Here is a 24,347-nt window from a genome sequence, read left to right as displayed (position 1 = left end):
AGCTATTAAAGGTTAAATTGTGTTATGATTGTGATGTTGCAAACAGGTCATTTTTTTTTTCATTGGTAACATTAAGGGATACTGAAGAGAGTCTTTATTTTGGTCTTAAATCTCTCAGATAAGCTACACTATCTTTAATAATATCTCAGCTGAAAATTAGTTATTTTCTTTAAGACTTATTCTAGCACATAAATCGTGAGAAGTATTACTGTTAAAGCAGGCTTTTTGTGTATCTTTGTGTAAGTTGGTTATAACTAAAAAGGTCTAAAATGTATAGCAAGATGATGTTTAAAAACAAAAAACTGGGAATGAACGAAAGGTCATTGCTTCCAGATCTCACCTAGTTCTTCAGAAAGCTTCTATTTGCTTATTAACTAAGGAAATAATTATGAAGGCCTTTCTGCAATTTTGTACTTTTGCTTAAAAAAAATTTTACACTTTTTTTTTTTTTTTTTTGAACCAGCTTCATTTTTAGAATAGTCATTGAATCCCTTCGGATGGTTTTCACTTTGTATTTTGTGCTATAGTTGTCCTTCTGTTGGAAAGTAGTTCAGGAAAACATTGTAAGAATATGAATTGAAATAAAGTACACATTTGTAATTTATGGATAAAAGAATGGCAGCAATATTTATGGATTGAGGAAAAGCTGACCTATGACCTATTTTTTCCCTTCATTCAAGCAGTGACATTTACAGGGGAATTGTGTTCTCTGTGAAATCTTTCTTGATTATCAAGGACTTGGGAGAGACAGCACACTTTGGTGAAAAGCAAACAAGGACTCTAGTAGAGGTTGTGATATTGGGTTTGCATTTAAGGAATGTAATTCTTTCTGTCTCATAATTTCATTTTAAAATTAAAGGACATTTCATTTTAGAACTGGACAGTTTATCCTCTACGATACAAATAATCCATTTGGATTTGCTATCTATTGATTTATTGAAACTAAACCAGAGTGTATCCTCAGCATTGGGATTGATGCATTTCATGTATTTCTATCTTTTGTGGGAAACACTCTTTTTACTAATTGGAAAGCTACTGTTATTGAGTCATTCTTGAAAGCATCATTCATTTGGTAGATGTTTCTTGAGCACTTACCATATATCAGCACTTAAATGGCACCAAGGTTTGTTCATGGAGTTGAATTATACATGGTAGCTGATCTCCAAGTGGAAAATTATTACTTGTGGATATGCTTTGTTACTATCTGGGGGCAAGAGGCTAGGCATTACTGCTCATCATATTCCACAAATATGGGTTTAGATTGGCAGGAAAATAGGTTTATTCAAAGTCAACTATAAAGACAAATATAAAGAATTTGTCTCAAATCACCAATTCAGAGAACTCAAGAGCAAAGACAGTTTTATAAGAGGAGACAAATTGGGACAAAAGGCAAAAATATACATATGCAGATTTAGTTAGCCAGAGAACCTGCCAGTCTCAGCTTCTTTAGTGCTGTCTGCTCTTTACTGGTTTTGTTGGCATTCATGAAATATGTTCCATGGCTGAGATTTAATGTCTCAGATCTACTATTCAGAAGATCATTTTACTGGTTTTATGACTCTCAGTTACATTCATCTAAAGAGGATAGGCATCATGAAACACCAGTGTATTATATATTTAATTTAGAAGTATTACCTTAACCTGTTCCTATTTTTTTAGTATTCTTTAACATTAGATTGAGAATCAATGATTCAGAATTTGGATGGTCATTAGAATTATCTCTCTCTCTCTCAATATATATATAAAGTTGTAGTTGGACACAATACTTTATTTTAGTTATTTATTTTTATGTGGTGCTGAGGATTGAACCCAGCAGCGCCTCACACACACTAGGCGAGAGCCACAACTCCAACCCCTCTCGTTTTGTTTTGAATTAGATTTCTGGATCACTTTAAAGGATTAAATGTTGTTTTTGTCAAGAAGAAAATCTGATTGCCCTCACTTGTTGTTGTCAACTGTTATTTAAGAGTATATCATTGATACTTTAAGGAATGTGGTTCTCTAAATTGATTAGGGAGGAAAGCTCCTGAAATCCCAGTTCTTTCTTTTTATTTCTTAAACATTATTTCTCTCTACCTCTGTTGTTTTTGATAACTTTGTTGGGATTTGTTATGGAAGGTGGAGAGCAGGAAAAGATTCAGATTGTCTCTATCCAGGAAGCCATCACATTCCTTAGCCTCATTGGTGATTCTAGTAAGGAGCAAGAAGGTAATAGAAGTGGGGAACAAGTCTCAGATAGAAATGAAGATTCTGTTGGAAATTGGAGAAAAGGCCATTGTACTTAGGAAGTAGTAAAGAACTTGCCTAAAGACTGTGGAAGGTGAAATTTAAAAATAATAGACTAGTGGAAGAACTTTCTAAACAAAATGTAAAAGGGGTGTGTGAGTACTTTTGGCTCCTTTCATCATGATTTGACAGCAAAGGGAAGCAGAGAGGAGAGATTTGGGAAACTCAACCTGGCTGGGGGAGGATTAAGGAAAAAGCTCCTTGGTGGAACAGCTCCTTATTATTATTTTTTTAAAATTGTTATTTATTTTTTAAAATTTTTATTGTTTTTTATTTTTTTGGGGGGGGCTGACCTTCTTACTTGAATACAGTTACATGACAAGCAGCTACTAAGTGACACAGGGCTATTACCATACACAGTGTACATACACTGGACAAAGATTCATGACTCAGGTGGGACATAGCAGAACTGTGTGAGATTTCATCATGCTGCTTGGAATGGTGTGCTATTTAAAACTGATATATTGTTGTTCACATCTGGAACTTTTTTTTTGAGATTTGACAGTATATTTATTTATAACAGTAGGTAGTATTATCCTAACTTGTGATGTCGATTATCGTAAAACATGGACTACACAGACATATAAATAAGCTCATAGACTGACAGTTGATATAGTGATTAAAAATGCAATACAAAGACATATTAATAGAATTATGTCATTTTGCAAAAACAAAAATAGAATCTATATAAATAGAAGAAATAGGTAAGAATATCCATTACATTTTTAATTATAAAATGTTTGAACATTGATAATTTTCATCTTATTCTTTACACTTTCCTGGAATTTTCCCAAATGCTTTATAATTAAAGTGAATTATTTTTTATATAAGGAAAATGAAGAGTTTTTTTAAAAAAGATATAGCTCCTTATTAAGAAGAGTAGCACATTTGAAAGGGAACCAGGTTGCTTTGCATTAGGACAGTGAGAAACAGGCCTGTAGGACATCTCAGAACTAATACAGGTGGTGGTGTAGTTTTTTATCACAGCTAGAGAAGTTACTACATTTTGTTAGTTTTCACCTGACATCTCCAAGTAGCATAATAAAAAACCAAATACACAAATATCAAACCTAAAAAATATCAACTATATAAGATGTTGATAATGTAAGATATTCCTTTTTAAAAAAAATCTTTAAAAATTTATCATTGTTTTTGCTATACATTATAGTCCTTTGTGTTTTCTAGGGAGGGTCCTATCTAAACACTTACTGTGATATGTAGAATTTTTTTTTTTTTTTTTAAAGATCAGTGACCGATCCTCAGCACCACATACAAACAAATGTTGTGTCCGCTGAAAACTTAAAAAAAAAAGATCAGTGACTGAGTTTACCTTAGCAGTATAATACCAGGAAGCTGTTGTCACATTCCTTATGTTCTTTAGAAAAATGGTGGGAGGTAGGATATATTTCACAGTGTTTTGTGCGATTCCACAAAAGCACACACACAAAAAATGTTAATAGGTAACATTTATTGAGCTCTTACTATTTTGGAGAATTTATTCCTCAAAATAAAATTGTAGTACTATTGTTATTTTCATCGTATAGATGAGGAAATAGTGGCTGGGAAATGTTTAGTAACTTGCCCAAAGTCACACAGCTAATAAATATTAAAAATCTTATCAAGATCTCTCTTCCTCTAGCTCCTATAGTTTTAGGGCCAGAGATTTATAACTCAGTGGTAGAGTGCTTCCCTAGCATGTGCAAGGCTTTGGGTTTGATCCTTATTATTACTATTAATTTTTAAAATTTCTATATGACAGCAGAATGCATTACAATTCTTATTCCAAATATAGAGCACAATTTTTTTTTTTATCTCTGGTTGTATACAAAAGTATATTCACACCAATTCATGTCTTTAAAATGTACTTTGGATAATAATGTCCATCACATTCCACCATCATTTCTAACCCCATGCTCCCTCCCTTCCCCTCCCACCCCTCTGCCCTATTTAGAGTTTGTCTATTCCTTCCACACTTCCCTTCCCTACCCCACTTGGGTTTGATCCTTAGTACTGAAAAAAAGAAAATAATTTCTATACTAGTGTTCTAGATAATGTGCTTTTCCAGCAATTTGAATGATTTTTTTCAGTGGTGATGATGGATTCTCTGAGTTATCCACACTGTTAAAGATGATACATACCTCAGAGTGGCTTGATGTGAGTGGGATAAAGTCCAGGATAGCATAACACAATTTTTCTCTGGATGCCTAGGAATTCTGAACCCCTGTCTTAAAAAGACAGGATATTTGGCTCTAGCACATGTCACCAGTGTAGAAAACTAAATTAGGCTACCATTGGGTCAAATGTTTATAATTCATTCATCTCACAATGAATATTCTTAATGTGTTTTAATTTATTCTACTAACAGGAAGCAAGAATAATAAAAGTCTGGATTCCAGCTTTGACTATACACTAAGTAGATTTGGAATCTTAAAGTTGTTTTTGAATGAAATAATACATATTAAATGATAAACATAGGCCTTGAATATAATGGTAGTACTATACATGATAATAGTTATTATTTTCATCATTGACTCAAGAACAAACCAAAATAAGTAGAAGAAAAAGCATGTGATTTGTAAACTTAAGCCCTTTGAAAACCAGTGGTTTTGTGTGATAAATATTCAGCCACATTAACATGTCATACCCTTGGATTAAAAATATTAGAGCCATGGGAATCTATCAACTTGTTTTAAAGTGTTCTACTGTGAATATAAATGTACATAAATGTACATGTTGCAGCTTTTAGATGTGTCTGGGTATATATCTTGTATATATCCTTGTTTTGTGGATAAAAGAATATATGAATGCATCTATTTAAATCTAGACCAATTTAGCTTTGAGTACTTCCTTGCTTTTCTTCCTTCTCTTTTTAAATTAATCATTACTTGAATAATCTCAAAGCTTTATTATACTGCATACAACTAATAGCAACAGAAACAAATCAGAACACTATTTTTTAAAAATAGTCCATGCAGAAACTGCACTCATCTGTTAATATAGAAAATGCAATGGTGATGAGCTCATTAGGGAGAAATAAATATTGTATTATATTAGCTTTTATATGTTAAGAAGCGGTTGATTCTAGAGAGCTAGGAAACTTTTTCTATAAAATAAATTGAACCATGTAATGCATTGAATACTCTGATCTCAAATATGAATTTCTAAAGCTGCATTAAAATGAAAACAGGGATGAAAATAGAGATGGTCAATTTAAGTCAACCACATGGAAAGAATTTGAAGAGGATGAGATTAATATTTTCAAAGTCAAATTTTGCCAGAATCATAGGTGTTTCTCCTTTTTGATAGGGAGTTCCCTTCATTTCTTCAATTCAACTTACTTTATTTTCATCATTGAATTGTGGAGAAAAAATATTAGATTTTCATAGTAATACATTTACTATTCCAAAGATGGAAATATTATTTGAAGATATGTTTATTTAGAAGTTAAATAAAAATTTGCAAATATTTTAGTGGTTTCTGGAATAAAATTTGTAATAAACCACTTATTATTTTTTTTTTTTTGCCTAGCTCAGTTTTCTAGCCTATCAGTGAGAAATAAGCAAAATCAGACTCAGTCATTAGCATTAAAGTAAAAATAAAAATTAAAAAAAAGTGGTGTCAGAATATAGTGTCTTCTCTAGGATCAGGATATAAATAAGATAATCATTTCTGTGAAAAGAAATTAAGAAGAGAGAGAAGAAAACAACCCAAATTATTTGCAAATATTTGTTTTCCCTCTTCTTCTCTAAGTGCAGTTTTAGTAGTGGTTCAACTCTATTTCATCTTGACCTTAAAGCATTTCTCAAAAATTGAAGGTGTGCTTGAAAGGAAACAAAAGGTTCTTTTGGAAATTTAGTTTCTTTTTGATGTGCTTGAATATTTTTGACAGTATTCTAAATTCTTACTCATGCTAGGAAATGGCTGGTTATGGATGATAAGCCACTTGACATACTGCCTGCATCATATAAAGGCCTTGTAACTGTATTTCAGGATGCTTGTACTTAGAACTTTAGGGCCGGGTCCTGGACCAGACATTCAGAAATATTCTATGGTCTTCAAGGTTTGCAGTAGTTTATTTTATCATGTCTTAGTAAATAAACTGGTAATCTGCTGTAACATCCAATGCCCAGAGATAAAAGTCTCACCAGAGATTCTTGCCCTTGTGAGTTCTTGAAGAAAATTAGCTTTTATTGTTGAGAAATATTGTAGGGTAGAAAACCCTATAGTGTTTAAAAGAAGAGTAACTTGATAACAGGGCCAGTATTTTCACCAAGTGTGCTAGTCAGCTTTGCATCACTGTGACCAAAAGACTCACCAAAAACAACTTAGAAAAAGGAAATTTTTATTTTGACTCACCTTCTCAGAGGTTTAGTCCATGATGGGCCAACTATATACTCTGAACCCCAAATCAGGCAGAATATCATGGCAGAATGATATGGTAGAAGAAAGCTGTTCAGTTCATGACAGCCAGGAAGTAAAGTGAGAAAGAGTAAGGTGCCAGGGACAAAATATGAACCCTAGAAGCATGTCCCCTAGTGACCTACTTCCTCCAGCTACACTCTTCCTCCAGCCTATAATCACTACCTAGTTGATCCATTCAAGTGGATTAATCCACTGATTAGGTTATAACTCTTAGAATCTAATCATTTACCTCTGAACATTCTTGCATTGGCTCACACATGAGCTTCTGGGGAACCTCATATCCTAACCATACATTCTGCCCCTGGCCTCTAAAAACTCATGCCTGTTTCACAGTGAAAAACACATTCAATCCATTTGCAAGAATTTCCACAGTCTTAACAATTCTAGCTTGCCCAAAAATCCAAGTCCAAAAGTCTTACCTGAGGCTCAAGGCAAACTTGTAACCTATGGGTCATCAAGGGGACTTGTTTCTGGGGTTCACATTTTGTCCCTGGCCCCTTACTCTTTCTCACTTTGCTTCCTGGCTGTCATGAACCACACCATTCTGCCATGATATTCTGCCTGATTTGGGGTTCAGGGTATATAGTTGACCCATCATGTACTGAACCTCTGAGATGGCGAGTCAAAATAAAATATCACCCCTGCTCAGCGATAATCTATTTTAAAGTTGTATAGTCCCATAAATGTACTCAAACCCACGATGTAGCTCACCACGACTACCATTATATCCTGAGTTGATTACATTCTGTGGGGTACAAAGTACAGGAAAATAATTTTTATAAGAAGACAGCTTTCATTTAATGTTCTCAGAAACAGCTCTTGTAACAGTTTTTATAGAAGGCAGCAAGGTGGAGTCTTAGGCCTGTCTGTGACAGTTCTTGCTTTATAATTGTCCTGTCTCACTTATCAAAATCTTATATCTATAATTTGTATTTTTTACTAATCTATAACCTATAACTTATACTCTTACTAATTTTATTGAGGAATTTTGAAAGTTTAGAGATAACAGACCGAAAAAGCTTTAGAATGTTCTAAGTTATGTTTAATAGGCCAAAACATACTTACTAAAGAGATTCTAAGTACTTTTCCCAGAGACAAGAGGAAAGGCACAACACTACTTGATCTTTGCAGCTTTCCTTGGTAGATGTTCCATGTTACTGACATCTTTTTATCTCTTGGGTCTCCACTACAGCTTCGGCTTTGGCTTCTCATACTTTCTCTCATCTTCACTCATTGCCCTCTCAGGTGCTATCTGCAAGGATTCCAACCCTGCTTCACTTTGCCTGGCCTCCCAGACCTTAGTTTGAAATATCAGTGGGAGCCTCCATGACCTCCTAAGTCCAACATCCTGCATTCCTGCAGAACCAGCACAATGTGGTCAATGACAAGGTCTGTTGCCATCTTGAGCAGTAGCCAGGCCTCCCAGATCACAGTTGCAGTGACCTCTAAGTGCCCGGACAGCTAAGCATGGTAAAACCATTTCTAATCCCCTCCCCCCATGCAAGCAGGGTGCCCCATGATCTCTTCTCAAAGGAATTTTTACTTTTACACTCCTGAGCCTGTGATGGCTTTCCTCTTGTCTCTGGGAAAAGTACTTAGAATCTCTTTAGTAAGTATGTTTTGGCCTATTAAACACAACTTAGAACATTCTAAAGCTTTTTCAGTCTGTATCTCTAAACTTTCAAAATTCCTCCCACAAACTAGTTCCAAAGGCTTTTGAACCACATGATCCAGGTTAGTCACGTCAATGACCTCACTTTCAGTACCAATTTCTATGTTAGCTTTGTGTGATTGTGACCAAAAGACCTGACAAGAACTATTAAAAGAGGAAAAGTTTATTTTGGCTCATGTTTTCAGAGATTCAGTCCATAGTGGGCCTACTCCATAGCTCTTGGCCAGAGATGAGGAGAACATTGTAGTGGTATGGTGTGGTATAACAAAGCTGTCAGTTCATGACAGCCAGAAACAGCAAGAGAGAGTGAGGTGCCAGGAACAAAATGTAAGCCCTAAAGACACTCCCCTAGCCATAGTCTATCACCCAGTTAAACCATTCAAATGGTTTTAACCACTGACAGGTTACAGCTCTCATAATCTTAATCATTTCATCTCTGAACATTCCTGCTTAGTCAGGTTTGGGAGGATACCTCAGATCCAAACCATAACACCAAGTAAGATAAGAATAATTGTCTAAACTTCCCACAATGACCTAAGTCTTGAACATTTTCTTTCTTTGGGTGTGTTCATTTCCTAATGTACATCTTGAGTTTTAAAAAAATATGACAGTGGATTTTTTAAAAAGTACTTGAATTTTTTATTTATTCATATTTTAATTTTACAAACGTTATCTTTTCATCTCTCACTAATATATAGATGGTTTCATGACAGAACTTTGTTATTTTTTCCTGTGTTTGCCACTTCGTTATTCTTTTTCCTCCTAGCTTTGTTATTCTTTTTCCTCCTAGCTCTAATCAGTAGTAAACGATTTGTTAGTTCACTTATTCAGAAATATTCATGCAGAAATTACCATGTGTCAGAAATATTTCAGAACCTATGTATAGAAGAGTACCCTCACAGAGCAGGGAGACAAATAACACTTTTATTGCACACGTGGTTATAGAAATAAATGATCATCAGTAGGAGATGAATTAATACTGTAGGATATTTCCATGGGGTGAATATGCTGCCACTGTAACAATATATAGAACATTTGTAGAATAATTCAGGAGACACTGTTAACTGTGATTACCTCAACTGGGAGTTCATGGAGACTTGACTTATTATTCATTAGATATGACCTTATACCTTAAAAGAAAAAAAAAACAAAACTTGGTCTGTGGGTGTAGTTCAATGGTATAGTGCTTGTCTAGGATGTGCAAGACCTTTAGATTCAGTCCCCAGCACACAATGAAACAACAGCAACAAAAATCCAACTCTATTCATGTATTATATTTTCCGTTAAACGCAAATAAAATGTAATGAAAATTAGCAGTATGCTGACCAAACAAACAGGTAATCAATTACATTTCTGTCAAAAAATTAGAGGTAAAATCTTGACTTATTAAAATTGAATTATTTTGAATTATTAAGTATTACTTGAATTATTAAATAATTATTGAATTAAGTAATTCAATATTTATTGAATTATTAAAATATTACTCATTACGCTGATTCGTAAGTTTTCCTCAAAATGTCTTCTTTTAACACATTTGAAGTGATCATGAATAGCTACAAAGTCTATATTGTTCTGGTTTTAACTGCTAGGTGATAAAAGAATGGTCTAGAATGATAGCAAATACTTGTCTAGGTAAACATAGACAGGTGTCTTTGAAGAATTGAGCTGGTGACCCATCTAATAATGTTGATATAGTATCTGAGAACTGAATTTGGATACAGAAATATCCCATGTAATTATTCTATTAAACCAATATTGTTCCTTGATCCTTTTACCTCATCTTGGTTTCTACCCGACTCTGAAAGATATAGAAAATTTTGAATATTATAAATGAGTAATTGCAAAAATTTTCACATTATATAAAATGGATAAGTATAGTCACTGGAAGCAACTTATTTGAATAAAATGATATTTTCTTTGAATATAGAATCTGGCTCTTTCCATTATTTTATTTTATAGGCTCTTGTAAAGCTTGACATTTGTATAAATATAATTAATTTTTTTTGCTTTGACATGGACTATTTTAGTCCCATGGGTGGCCACTTAAAATTCTCATTGAAACATAAATGAGCATCTGTGAGTCATTGAGTATAATTCCAATTTTCAGACAGTTAAGTTCATACTTAAAAGTGGTCCAAATATATGTTAATCTTAGTAGTTTGTTGAAAGGATACTGATTCTCTTTATAGATTTCTTTTTTTTTTAACATTTATTTTTATCAGATGAATTATCTTATTTTGGCAACTGCACTGATAGCAATGTAAAAATTTAAAAAATTTTTCCATATTATATTTTAATAACAGTATTTCAATAAGTTATATGATGCCAGAAGTTGAGAGTAAAAATTTAATTATGAACAATTTTAATCTAATTTTTGAAGGGATATCTGTGCTATTTGTGTGTGTGTGTGTGTGTGTGTGCGCGCGTGCGCACATGTATGCAAAGCTCAGAAAATAATGTAACCCAAAGTCTTTGTTGCTTAAATGAACAAATATTGATACTTTTAGCCCTGTTAGCTTCATAGTGTTAGGAAAAAATATAGATATACTTCCCTTCCTTTATTTCATTTTTCTTCCTTATTTACAAGAGGAATTATTTTTCCAAGTGTTGTGTGTACTTATTGATCATACTTTTTATTCTTGCAGTATGTAAATATGTGAGTATAAAAGTGTGTTGTTTTATGTTTATACAATTTGTAAATGTGTACATATATATTTGTATTCTGTTAATGCAATATAGATTATTATTATATGAGTAACCACAGTTATTTACCCATTACTCTATAATGGACTTCTCATATTTCCTTTTATACATGTGTTAATTCTTTGGGGTGATTAAAACACATTCTAGGTCTTAATACATGTGTATCTTTAACTTAGTAATTTCACAATATTTTGTAAATATATTGTTTTCAGTTGCACATCTCTACTTTTAGTATACGTATTGAGGGGCTGGGGACATAGCTCAGTTGGTAGAGTGCTTGCCTCACATGTCCAGGGTCCAGTACCCCCCCCCCCCCCCCACACACACACAAGTATACGTAATGAGTTGAATTCTGACCCCAATATTCAGGCATTAAAGCACTAGTATCTCAGAATATTTTCTAACTGTATTTGAAGGTAGGGCATTTAAAGAGGTAGATTAAAATGAGGCCTGTAAACTGGTCCCTAATCCAGTTGAACTGATGTCCTTGAGAAGAGGAGGAATTTTAGACATACAAAAGAGATACCAGGGAATCACACAACAGAGGAAAGACCACGTTGAGGGTTAAGTGTGAGGAAGCAGCCTTCTTACAAGCAAAGAAAAAAGGTCTGAGGAGAAATCAAACCTGCCAACACCATGATCTTGAACTTCTAGTCTCCAGAACTCTGATAAGAAGAAATTTCTGTTGTTTAAGCTCCCCTGATTATAGTATTTTGTAATGGCAGCTCCCCCAAACCTAATGCAGTACATAAAGAGCTCCAGTTTTTCCATATCCTCACTCATTCAGTATCACACTTTTAAATCATCACCTGTCTAAAAGATGAGAAGTGGTTATCTCTATTTTAATTTGAAATATTTTAGTTACCAAAAAATGTGGTCACTTCTTAGAGTTATTAACCATTATAATCCTTATCTGTGAATTACTAGGTCATATATTTTGCAGTTTTCTGTTGTTTTTGTCTAATTCTCATAGATATGAAGGACTTCTTATGCAATCTAGATAATCTATTATCAGTTATGTATTTTTTATTCTCTTTTTGTGACTTGTTTATTCACTTTATTGTAGAATTTCTCAATCTTAAAGTAGTAAGAAAAATATTTCTTTTTGTAATTTAGGCTTTTAAAATTCTTATTTGATATATTCTTCTTTTTTCCCAACATCAATGAAGAACTCCAAATTTCTTCTTTTAAAGCTTTAAAGTTTTGATTGTCAGGTTAAGTGGTACATTTACAGAAAGCCAACTGTCTCAGCATCATTTGTTGAATAATTTTTTTCTTCCCTAATAATTTAGAATGATGCCTCTTTTCATAAATGATGAGAGGCTGGGGCAGAAGACCACAATGTCAAGGCAAACCTCAGCAACTTAGACTCTGTCTCAAAATTTGGAAAGGCGTTAGGCATGTGGTTCAGTGATTAAGCACCCCTGGTTTCAATCCCTGGTGCCCATAAATAAATAAATACTTGGTTCTGTTTCTAGGTGGTTTATTTGGCTTTAGTCTTATTTATCAGAGTTTATGCCAGTTATCAGACTGTTTTCGTACTATAACTGTGTTTTTGTATCTTTCATTTTCTGGAAGATTTTACTCTTTCACAAGAACTTAGGATCACTTTGTCAAATTCAATGAAGAAAACTTTTAAAATGTTTATTTTTAAAGGCCTCGGGATATAGCTCAGTTGGTAGAGTGCTTGTCTTGCATGCACAAGGCCCTGGGTTCAATCCCCAGTACCACAAAAACAAAAACAAAAAAAACCCCTCTAATTTATAGGTCATTTGTGGGGAATGCTTACATAAGAAAATTTATCATTTTTTCCATACTGATTTTCTCGTTCTTTCTTTGGATTTATTTCTTGGTACTTTATAGTTATTTTTAGTTGCTATTATAAAGGTGATATTTTTTTTGAAAGTACATTTTGTAATTTGTGGCTGTTGTTACATAGAAACGTAACTAATATTTATATATAGGTGTTTTATCTAGCAAATTCCATGAGTCCTCTTATTAGTGTAGTTTGTAGATTACCTTGAATTTTCCAAATTAAAGTTCCTGTCATTGTGAGTAATGATTGGTTCTCCCTTTTCTATACTTGTAAGTCTTCTTTTTCTCCTTAACTTTAAAAAGAATGCATCTGATGATTAGATCCAGGGAATATGATATTTACTATGAATTTTTGATATATACTCCTTACTGAGAGAAGGAATTTACCTTCCATTCAGTCTTTGTTGAATGAATTTTTATTTTTATTAAGACAGTATTTTATTTTTGTTAATTTGTTAATGGAGGCTGGGGTTGTGGCTCAGAGGTAGATCGCTCACCTAGCATGCGTGAAGCACTGGGTTTGATCCTCAGCACCACATAAAAATAAAATAAAGATATTGTGTCCACCTATGACAAAAAAAATTGAAAAAAAGGTTTGTTAATGTAATAAATTTACATTAATAGCTTTTCAAATCATAAACCAACCTAGTGTTCTTTGGATAAAATCTACCTAATTGTATCTTTTTTTTTTTTTTAGTTGTAGTTGGACACAATACCTTTATTTATTTATTTTTATGTGGTGCTGAGGATCGAACCCAGCATCTTGCATGTGCTAGGCGAGTGTTCTACCACTGAGCCACAACTCCAGCCTTCGTATTGTATTTTTAATTGGTATATTAAAAGTATACATAATAATGGAATATATTGTAACATATTCATACATGCACATAACATAATTAGGTCAATTTCATTTCCCAGTATCTTTTATTTCCCTCCCCACCTTCTACCCTTAGTCTCTTTCCTCTCCTCTACTTGTCTCCCTTCTAATTTCATGAAATCCACTTTTTTTCCTCTCTAGCTTGCATGTGTGAGAGAAAAATATGACCCTTGACTTTCTGAGTCTGATTTATTTTGCTTAACATAATACTCTCAAATCCATCTGTCTTCCTGTAAATGACATAATTTTGTTCTTCTTTATGGCTGAATAAAACTTCATTGTATATACATACCACATTTTCTTTTATATTTTAATATATTTCTTTATTTTTTAGTATCATTTAGGAGTTTTATTATTTGTTTTAATTAGTGCATTATAGTTTTACATAATTGTGGGGTTCATTTTGACATATTCATGAATGCATATAAGTTAATTTGCTCCATTTTAACCCCCTCTTTCTTCTCCTCCTAATCCCCTACCTGTATTCTATTGGTCTTTCTTCTATTAGTTTTTTTTTTTTTAATTGGTGCACTGTAGTTATACATGAGAGTGGAATTGTGATATATTCATACATTCACATAGTATAATTTGGTCAGTTTCATTCTGCTATTCCTCCCCTTTCCCATCCCTACACCCTTGCTCTTGCTTCCCTTCCTGTACTCCCATCTTCTTTCTATTTAGTCCACCACTGCCCTGCCCCCCCCCTTAAAAAATCCTTATTTCTCTCTAGCTGTGGCATCTTCAGAGAAAACATCTGACCCATGACTTTCTGAGACTGGCTTATTTCACTTAGCATCTTAGTTTGATGGTGTCCATTTACATCCATTTACCAAAAAGTGACATAATTTCATTCCTTATGGCTGAAGAAAACTCCATTGTGTGTGTATGTGTATATATATATATATACATTTTCTTTATCCATTTATCTGTTGAGGGACACCTAGACTGAATTCATAAATTGGCTATTGTGGGTTGCACTACTACAAATATTAGTATGCATGTAATACTATATCGAGTGGGTCAAATGATGGGTCCATTCCTAGTCTGTTGAGGATTCTCCATACTGCTTTCCAGTGTGGTTGTACTGATTTGCAGTCCTACCAACAAAGCATGAGTGTACTTTCATCCCCACATCCTCACCAGCATTTATTGTTACTTGTTTTCTTGATGATTGCCATTCTAACTAGAGTTGAGATGATATCTCAGTATATAATTAAGCTGACCTTCAATTTTTCTTCCTTTGATTAACCTTTTATGTCAATCTTATAATAAGGAATGGATTTTAGAACTTTTGATATTTCCTAGAAAACTTCCATTCAGATAATTATTTTATGAAGATTTGTAAAACTAATATATATGTATATATCCAGGTTTAGTCTTTTAATACAAAAAAATTACATCTGCTAAAATTTCTGTATTGAATCTATGTTGGCATTTTCATTCTTCTAGAAATTATTTTTCCATCTTTTAAAACTAGGTGTCTGAAAATGTTTATAATATTTTGTGATGAGTTTTTAAATTCTCTATCATCTTCTTTCATTCCTAATATTTTTTATTGGTGCCTGGGTTCTTCATTAAGATCTTTATTCTTTAAGCATTCATGGCATAATTTTGAAAGTTTTCAAGGAAGGTAACCTATTTTAGATGCATTATTAATGCATTTATGAAAAGAAAAGTTTAGCTGGGCACAGTGACCCAGTTGAGGCAAGAGGATCACACATTCAAATCTAGCCTCATCAACTTATTGAGAACCTAAGCAACTTAGCAAGACTCAAAATAAAACGTAAAAAAGGGCTAGGGATATGGCACAGTGGTTAAGCGCCCCTGGGTTGAATCCCTGGTACAAAAAAAAAAAAAAAAAATTAAAGAGAGAGAGAGAGAGAGAGAGAGAGAGCTGTTTAATCATTCTATTTAGGATATAAATCTTGGTGTTTTTCTTCCATATTCTCTCTGCAAAGCAGTAATTCACTGTATTTTATATTTTCAGTTAGATGCATTGTATTCCATGAAGAGTGGGGCTTAGTTTTAGGTAGTAGAAGGGAATATTTTTGTTTATATTAAAGATTTTCATAAAATGTTTTAATTCAGGAGAATTTTATAATTTTTTAACTATCCATCAAATCTCAGAAAAACTTATATGTAGACTTTGTTTATTTTTATTTTCACTGTATTGGGATTGAACCCAAGGGCACTCTACTACAGATCCACATCTCTAGCCCTTTTTATTTTTTATTTTGAGACAGGGTCTAGCTTTGTTGCCCAGACGGGCCTCTCACTTGTGATCTTCTTGCCTCAGCCTTCTGATATCTGATGATGGTGTGCACCACCACTCCTGGCTATAACTTAAGATTTTTTTTAATATTTATTTTTTTAGTTATAGTGAACACAGTATCTTTATGTGTGCTGAGGATTGAACCCAATGTCTCATGCATGTATGGCAAGCGCTTCCCCTCTGAGCCATAATCCTAACCCCAACTTTGACATTTTAGAAGACTTTTAAAATAGGGAATGAGGATCATCTGCAAGAAATTAGTGACGAACTATTTCATGTTCCGGGTGTCAAATATAAGCAATGATCCAGGATAGTCTATACATTTAGTGATGCAGCCACGAACCCATATTTCCCTAATGATTAATGATGTTTAATGTCTCGGGCTGGGGATGTGGCTCAAGCGGTAGCGGGCTTGCCTGGCATGCGTGCGGCCCGGGTTTGATCCTCAGCACCACATACCAACAAAAGATGTTGTGTCTGCTAAGAACTAAAAAATAAATATTAAAAATTCTCTCTCTCTCTCTCTCTCTCTCTCTCTCTCTCTCTCTCTCAAAAAAAAAATGATGTTTAATGTCTCTAAATGTGCTTATTTGCTGTTTTTATATCACTTTTGGTGCAATGTCTGTTTATATCTTGTTTATTTTCTTGGTGTTTGTCTCTGCAGTTGTTTTCTGATGATTGGGTCCTTTTGTAGTCTGGATAAAAGTTTTTACAGACATAAGATTAAAAACTAATTTCTTCTAGCCTGTGGCTTGTCTTTTCTGTCCTTTAACTTCATCTTTCTGAAAGGAGAGTTTTTATTTCAAAAAAATCCAGTTTATTAATTTTTTAAGAAAACATTGCCTAACAGAGGTCACAAAAGTATATATTTTGTTCTCTTCTGAAAGTTTTGTTGATGTGAAAACTATCCTTTCAACACTAAATTAACTTTGTAACCTTATAAAATAAAAATCAGTATTACATTTATGTGTTGGCGTATTTGTGGAATGTGTCTGTTCTGTTTCATTAACCTCTTTGTCTATCTTTCTGCCAGGGCCTATCTTGATTATTATATGTACTTTTAATACTAAGTCTTGATATCAGATTTCTTTCTTTTTCAGATTTGCTTTTGGCTATTCTAGATTTTTTTCATTTCCATGTGATTTTATATTTGCTTTCTCAATTTAGCAGGATTTCTCCACATTATTTTATAATTTGAAGTTTATAGGTCTTACCTATCTTTTGCCAGATTTATACTTAATCTTTCTTGTGTTTTTGGTGCTATTATAAATAATAATGTGATTTTAAATATCAATTTCCTATTATTTTTTTGCTACAATACAGTTAAATTTTGTATGTAAATCTTACATTTTGTATCTTTATTAAACCCTTAATCAGATTTTCAATCTATGAACAAGGATAGCTTTACTTCTTCCTTTCCACTTTGGAGATCTAGGATCTACAAACAGTGTTGAATAGGAGTACTGGGAGAGGACATCCTTGTTTTGTTCCTGATCCTATGTTTGTGTGTGTGTGTGTGTGTGTGTGTGTGTGTGTGTGTAGGGGGGGTATATTCATTCTTTACCATTAACATGGCATTAGCAACAGGTTTTTCATAGATAGCTGTTATCAGGTAAGGAGTGTCCATTAATTTCCTATTTTACTAATATTTTTCATCAGGAAAGTATATTTGCATTTTTGTCAAGTCCTTTTTCTGTTTAGATGATCATATGCTTCATAAAATTTTATTAATGGTGAATTATATTGATTTGTTTCTTAATAAGCCAACCTTTCATTTCTAAGATAAACCCCATTAAGGCATGATTTACTATCCTCATTACATATGGTTGAGTTTGATTTGCTAAATTTTTTATAGAATCATTGTACCTGTGTTCATGAGGGATATTAGACTTTAACTTTCTTTTCATGTGATATTTTTCCTCTGGTTTTGATATCAGAATAATACTGACTTCATAGAATGAGTTGGGAAGTATTCCCTCCATGTTTCCTCATCAGTCTGATTAGAACAGGAGTCAGTAAACTGTAGTTGATTCAGTAGGCCCAAATCCTACCAGACACCTTATTTCTTATGGTTCACAATGGTTGCATTTAAAATATTAGATATTTACCTATGTAATAGGCATGATTTTATCTGTTGGCCTATAAAACCTAAATTATTTGCTACTTGGCCCAGAAAAGTTTGTCGATTTTATTGATTTTTCCTGAAGAACCAGTTCTCTTAGCTTAGTTTCGTTGACTTTTCTCAATTCTTTTTCTTATTTCCATTTAATTGATTCTTTTCTCTTATCTTTGTCATTTCTCTTCAGCTTCATTAGGATTTAATTTGCTATTTTTTTCTTAGTTTCTTAAGGTAGAAGTTCTAACAGGAAATCTGTAGTAAATGCTATTTTTTGCCTCTTTTGTGTTACACCACTTTCCCTTTAATGTCCTACTGTGGGGGGGAACCCAGGGCCTCATACATGCCAGGCAAGCTCTGACCTACATCCCAAGCCCTATGTCTCTATCATTTGAACATGTAAAAATACAGTCATAATAACTGCTTTTATATGCTGATTTTAACATGCCAGTTTTGAGTTTATACTTATTGATTGATTAATTTTCTCATCTTTATTGGTTGTCTTTTCCTATTTCTTTACAAATCTTACAAATTTGGGTTGGATTCTAGACATCATGAATTTTACCTTGTTTGTTACTAGAAACTTTTGTTCTTAAAAATATTCTTACACGTTCTTTAAGGATTTAATTAAATTTCTTGAAAATAGTTTGATCCTTTTGGGTTTTGGTTTTAAGAATTGTTATTCAGGACTTAATCAGTGTTTAGTGTAGGGCTGATTTCCCAACTACTGGGGCCAAATTCTTCTAAGCATTCTAATCAATGCCTTGTGATTTATGAAATCTTCCATTCTATGTCATAGGTAGAAGTATCTGCTGATCATCAAGTATTACCTCTGTAGTTCTCTTTAGTACTCTGTTTCTGTCCAGCCCTCTTCTCTGTAATGGTCTGTTATCTGAATTCTGTTTGTTTTGCTCCTTACACTTTTAGTTATATTCTTCAAAGGGAATTTATTAGACCCCGCCTGGATTTTCTCTCGTCTGCACTATTTTGTACATATTCTCTTAAGTAAGCTGGGGCAGCTGAAGGGCTCTCCTCATTTATTGACCCCTGCCCCATCACTGCATTTTGTTGCCTTATTGAATTTTATCATTTCACTGTTTTTTAAATTTTGCTGGATTTTGAGTAATTTCAGGTGGGATGGTAAATCTGAGTGCTTTTCCTGCACATTGGCCAGAAATGGAAGTCCTGTATATCTTCTGCAGAGTGAATATGATAAGAAAACATCTAATTTCCTGAGTATTCAGAAAAGAGACTATTCATACAGGTTGACTCTTCTATGGATGGGATTTAGAAATAAAGATCTTCATGTGTTTTTTTTTAATTGATTTCCCAAGTACTAATCTTTATCTATACTTTATACATAGTTGGATTAGATTATTATATATAATAATGCAATGTAAATCACTAGTTTCATTATGTTTTGTTAGAATTAGATTGAGTTTAATACTTGATGAATATATATGGAAAAGATCATATACTATTTTTATAAGATTTTTTTTTTAGTTGATGATAGATCTGTATTTTATTTATTTATATGTAGTGCTGAGAATCGAACCCAGTGCCTCACACATGCCAGGCAAGTGTGCTACTGCTGAACCACAACCCCAGCCCTCATTTGTGATTTTTTTCAAGCCTGTTTTGCCCCTGATATTATTCCATAAATATTTGAAGAAATAAAAAGAATATAGACATGCTCTTTTTATTGTCTGAGTTTTCTATCACTAAATCATTCAAAAAAAAAAAAATCCCTGTATATGTTCTGTTGTTACCGCAATAAATCCTAAAAGGGTGGACATTTTATTTTTAGATTGTTTTCCTAAAAACTAGCTATCTTAATTCTGAAAAATAAAAAGTCAAGTTTTTAAAAAAACCATTTGTTTTAAAAACTGTATATCAGTACATACTGAATGTGCATATACATGTGTGAATATATATATATATATATATATATGTGTGTGTGTGTGCGTGCGCTTATATTTGGATAATTGTGCTCCTAATTTTATATACAAATGAAGGGTTTTCATTCACATTTTGTAACTTCAGACACTCTGATTGGAGGATGGTTATTTTTAATGCCCCTGTTCAGAGTTAATACATACAATTTCACAGGTAATTATCATTCTCTGGTATAACTATAACAATAGCCTCTTTACTAAACATGTATTCTGAAGTAGCATAGGTAATTAAAAGTTAATTTGGCTCCCATGATACTTAAATGTTAGAAAAGCTCTAAGAAAATCATCATATTCTTCACATCAAAGGACTGACATCTGCATTTAAGTTCTGCTGACTAAATTTAAAAATCAAGTTCCCTTAAACAAATTTTGATGGTAAGAATTAGATGTCCCAGATTTTTTTGATATTATAACCCATCATAACAGTAGCCTTCATGAAATTTATTGCTAGACACTATGGATACTTTTTATAGACATTTACTCATTTAATTAGACGTTGAGTTAAAAATCGGCTGTATTTTTTACAACAGCTTAAAGCAACAGAAATTTATTCTCTAAACAGTTTTGGAAGCTAGACATCTGAAATGAGTTTCACTGAGTGTGAAGGTGTCAAGAGGACTGCATTTCCTAGGGAAGCTATAGGAAAGAATGTTTCCTTACCTTTTCTAGCTTCTAAGAATGCATTCTTTGAATTTCTCTGTGTGTCTGTATCTCTGGGAATTCAACCTAGAGGCACTCTACTGCTGAGCTGCATCCCCAGCCCTTTTTATTTTGAGACAGTTTCTCCCTAAATTGGTGAGGTAAACTTGTGACCCTCCTGCCTCAGCCTCCCAAGTTGCTGGGATTACAGGGGTGCATGGCACCTGCCATTCATTGTATTCTTTGCTCATGGTCCTTTCTCTATCTTCAAAGCTAGCAGTCACATGATCTTTTTCTATTTTATAGTAATATTTTTCTGTACTTCATTCATATATGGACACTTGCCATTACTTTGTAGCCCCCATGGGGCAGTCTTCTGACTCGGGATCCTTAGTCATTTATTCAAAGTTTCTTATTCCATATAAGGTAACATTCACAGGTTTTAGAGATTAAGCTACAGATATCTTTTGGAGACCATTGTTTTTACTTGCTTATTTATGCCAAAATGGAGTATAAAATCTTGCCAAAAGATAAAAAAGCAAAACATGTTAGAAATAGGCATGCTTTGTTTAAAAAAAAAAGTGGAGATAGGTTGATAAAAGATCTTGTAGTTGTTCTACCATGTTCCAACATTTTATATTATTGACCAGTATTTTTTGTTGTAGATGGAAGCAACAATAGGACATTAAACTTTAGTTTTTCCTAATATATTTCATCTTCTATCCTTGTCTTTCACTTCCTTATAAAACCAATGTTTGGGGGCTGTAGTTGAAAGTGAGTTGAAAGTGAAAGACAAGAATAGAACAGCGCTTGCCTCACATGCCTGAGGCCCTGGGTTCCATCCTCAGTATCACATAAAATAATTAAATAAAAGTAAAGATATTGTGTTCATCTACAACCAAAAAAATAAAAAAATATTTTTAAAAACCCCAATGTTTTGTAATCTAAATCTTGAATTCATGAATTGAAATATATATGTACATGGCCTGATACACAGATTATTTAGAATTACTTTGCATTTGATATTTGAATATGACCATAGAAACAAAATTCATATATATGCTTCCTTATTCTCTTAAAGCCTTTACTTCACTCTCTTTTGTTATTAACCACTTAGCCACTGATGATGGCACTCTAAATAATAGTATGAAAGTCTTTCCAAAATATCTCTGCAGTTTCTTAACTCCTCCAAGATCACAGATCTATGAGCTAGATTATTATTTTCTGGTCTTCCTCATTCTCATGCCACTTTTGTGGTTAATTGTACGCCTTTAAAGAGAAATTTTCATTTGGTACCTTTTTGTGGTATGTTTAAAGACTTGCAGAGTTACCAGTAAACATGTTTTAGCATGTATTTTGTTACATAATTTAAAAGCTAAATGTTTACATTTTCTTTCCTGAACTATAGGATACCAGAAGGCCCGATTGATCAGGGACCAGCCACAGGAAGGGTACATATTTTAGAAGAGCAGCTTGCTAAAGCCAAAGAACAGATTGAAAATTATAAGAAACAGACCAGAAATGGTAAGTAATAAGTGATTCCCTCACTCAGTACATTGGCTTTAGTACAAATAATTGAAAATATCAAAATTTTATCAAAATCTTGGAAATTCTGATATTCCTCTTATTCTTTGACTGCAGGTCTAGGAAAAGATCATGAAATACTAAGAAGGAGAATTGAAAATGGAGCTAAAGAACTCTGGTTTTTTCTACAGAGTGAATTAAAGAAATTAAAAAGTTTAGAAGGAAATGAACTCCAAAGACATGCAGATGAATTTCTTTCCGATTTAGGACATCATGAAAGGTACTTTTCTCCCTATACATATGATAGGGCTACAGTGCAGAGTGTAGTCTAAGAATAAGAGACTGCAGGTTTTGTTAATTTCTCTCTTAAATGGTAGAGCAGTAGAGTATGTGAGGTCTTAAAGGACAGAAAATATTATTTAAAATGTATTTCTAGAAATATATATTTTTTTCTTTTTGGCTACCAGGGATTGGACTCAGGGGTATTCAACCACTGAGCCACATCCCAAGCCCTTTTTAGTATTTTAGAGATAGTGTCTCACTGAGTTGCTTAGTGCCTCACTGTTGCTGAGGCTGGCTTTGAACTCACGAACCTCCTGCCTCAGCCTCCTGAACTGTTAGGATTACAGATGTGCGCCACTGCACCCAGCTCTGGAAATCTTTATACCATAAAAACTCTGAAGGTAGTGGTATCAACCAACAATACAATAAAATCTTTCTATAAATGTCCTTCATGTATCATCAATATTTGAAGCTGACTGTGTATTTTTTACACTGTAGTACCTTGCAGCTCATACTAAGACTACAGTTATGCTTCTCATTCAGACACTGAACTCTTTAAAAATAGTCCCTTTCATAGGTTTAGAGGATTTGGATAAAAGGAGTATTCTGTTAGTTGCTCTTCCATGTCGTTAGTAAAAAGAGAAACTGAGATCTGCCCACTTAACATTTGTCTCTACTATTTATGTATTTCTAAATAATGTGCAATATATCTTTTGTTTTCTATGGGAATTTGCTTACCATATTCACGTTCAGAATACCTATAATCTTTCAAAAAAAGAAAATATTTTGGTGGTAGTATTTCATACAGAGCAAAATGTATCTGAAAATCATTATAAATACAACAAAAACTATCCTTTGGCCTCATATTGAAAAGCCTATGTTCTCAGTAGGATTCTGATGGCAATTACTGTCTCATTAATGAACAATAAAAGAAAAATTGGTATATTAGCACAGCGTACCACTGAGAAGAGGAAAAGGATTACCCTGTACAAACAAAGGATTCATATATATTAACATCATCAACAGTATTATGATTTTGAAAAATTGCTATTTAAGTGAAAGTACAAATAAAATCTGTCAGCTTATTGGAATCATTTTAGCATTAATGATTCTTTCGAAATACGATAACATGGATTTCAAGAGTCATTGAATTATGAGGCCCTACACTATGCAGTCCCTGTGAAATTTTTAGCCTAGCTTGTCGTCATGCCATATTTAGACCATTAGACCAAATATTGAATAATTCTTAATATACCTCTATCCTATAGCAGATACTAGACACCAAGTGCCTGATAAATTGGGGTTGGTGATTATGTGGTTTGCTGAAGTTTTGTAGGAAAATACAGATTTGAAGATTTGATATGGGTAGACTATGTGTATATAACAGGAAATTTTTAATATTGGCCACTGATGGAATGTTTAAATGACTTAATTAAATTACTTGAATTTGATTTTCAGGTCTCTTTAAAATTAAAATAATTTTTAAACCCCATTTTATAAATATATTGTACATGTACTTCATGATTTTGTACAAATGAAAAGTGAATATAATAAATGGGCCCATGAAAAAATTAATGTAAACCAATGTTATACTTTTTTGTTAGGTAATTCTGCTACAAATGTATTAGAATTCCTGACACTGATATTTAGTATATGTTAAATAGAATTTCAATGAAGACAATATGGAAAGTACAGGTGCCCTAATTAGTTTCTTTTGCTATCTTAAGCAGAAATTATAATGCATCTGAGACACAACTTCACAGAGTAGTAATTTAACTTCAGAA

At 33.1% G+C, this 24,347-nt stretch overlaps 1 protein-coding gene across 4 annotated transcripts in view; it reads left to right on the top strand.

The window, feature by feature from the left end:
• Fut8 (fucosyltransferase 8) overlaps positions 1-24,347 on the top strand; it is a 319,640-nt gene that overhangs the window by 175,178 nt on the left and 120,115 nt on the right. For all 4 annotated transcript variants that reach the window (XM_026385191.2, XM_026385189.2, XM_077799608.1 and 1 more), the window contains 2 exons: positions 22,166-22,281; positions 22,399-22,561. In XM_026385191.2, the coding sequence (XP_026240976.1) occupies positions 22,166-22,281; positions 22,399-22,561 (279 nt within the window). The remainder of the gene's footprint in view (positions 1-22,165; positions 22,282-22,398; positions 22,562-24,347) is intronic.

Source organism: Urocitellus parryii, chromosome 6 (assembly GCF_045843805.1).
Source record: "Urocitellus parryii isolate mUroPar1 chromosome 6, mUroPar1.hap1, whole genome shotgun sequence".
NCBI classification, from domain to species: domain Eukaryota; kingdom Metazoa; phylum Chordata; class Mammalia; order Rodentia; family Sciuridae; genus Urocitellus; species Urocitellus parryii.
Note: the sequence above shows the minus strand (reverse complement) of the source record. Positions and strands in the feature narration are given on the sequence as shown.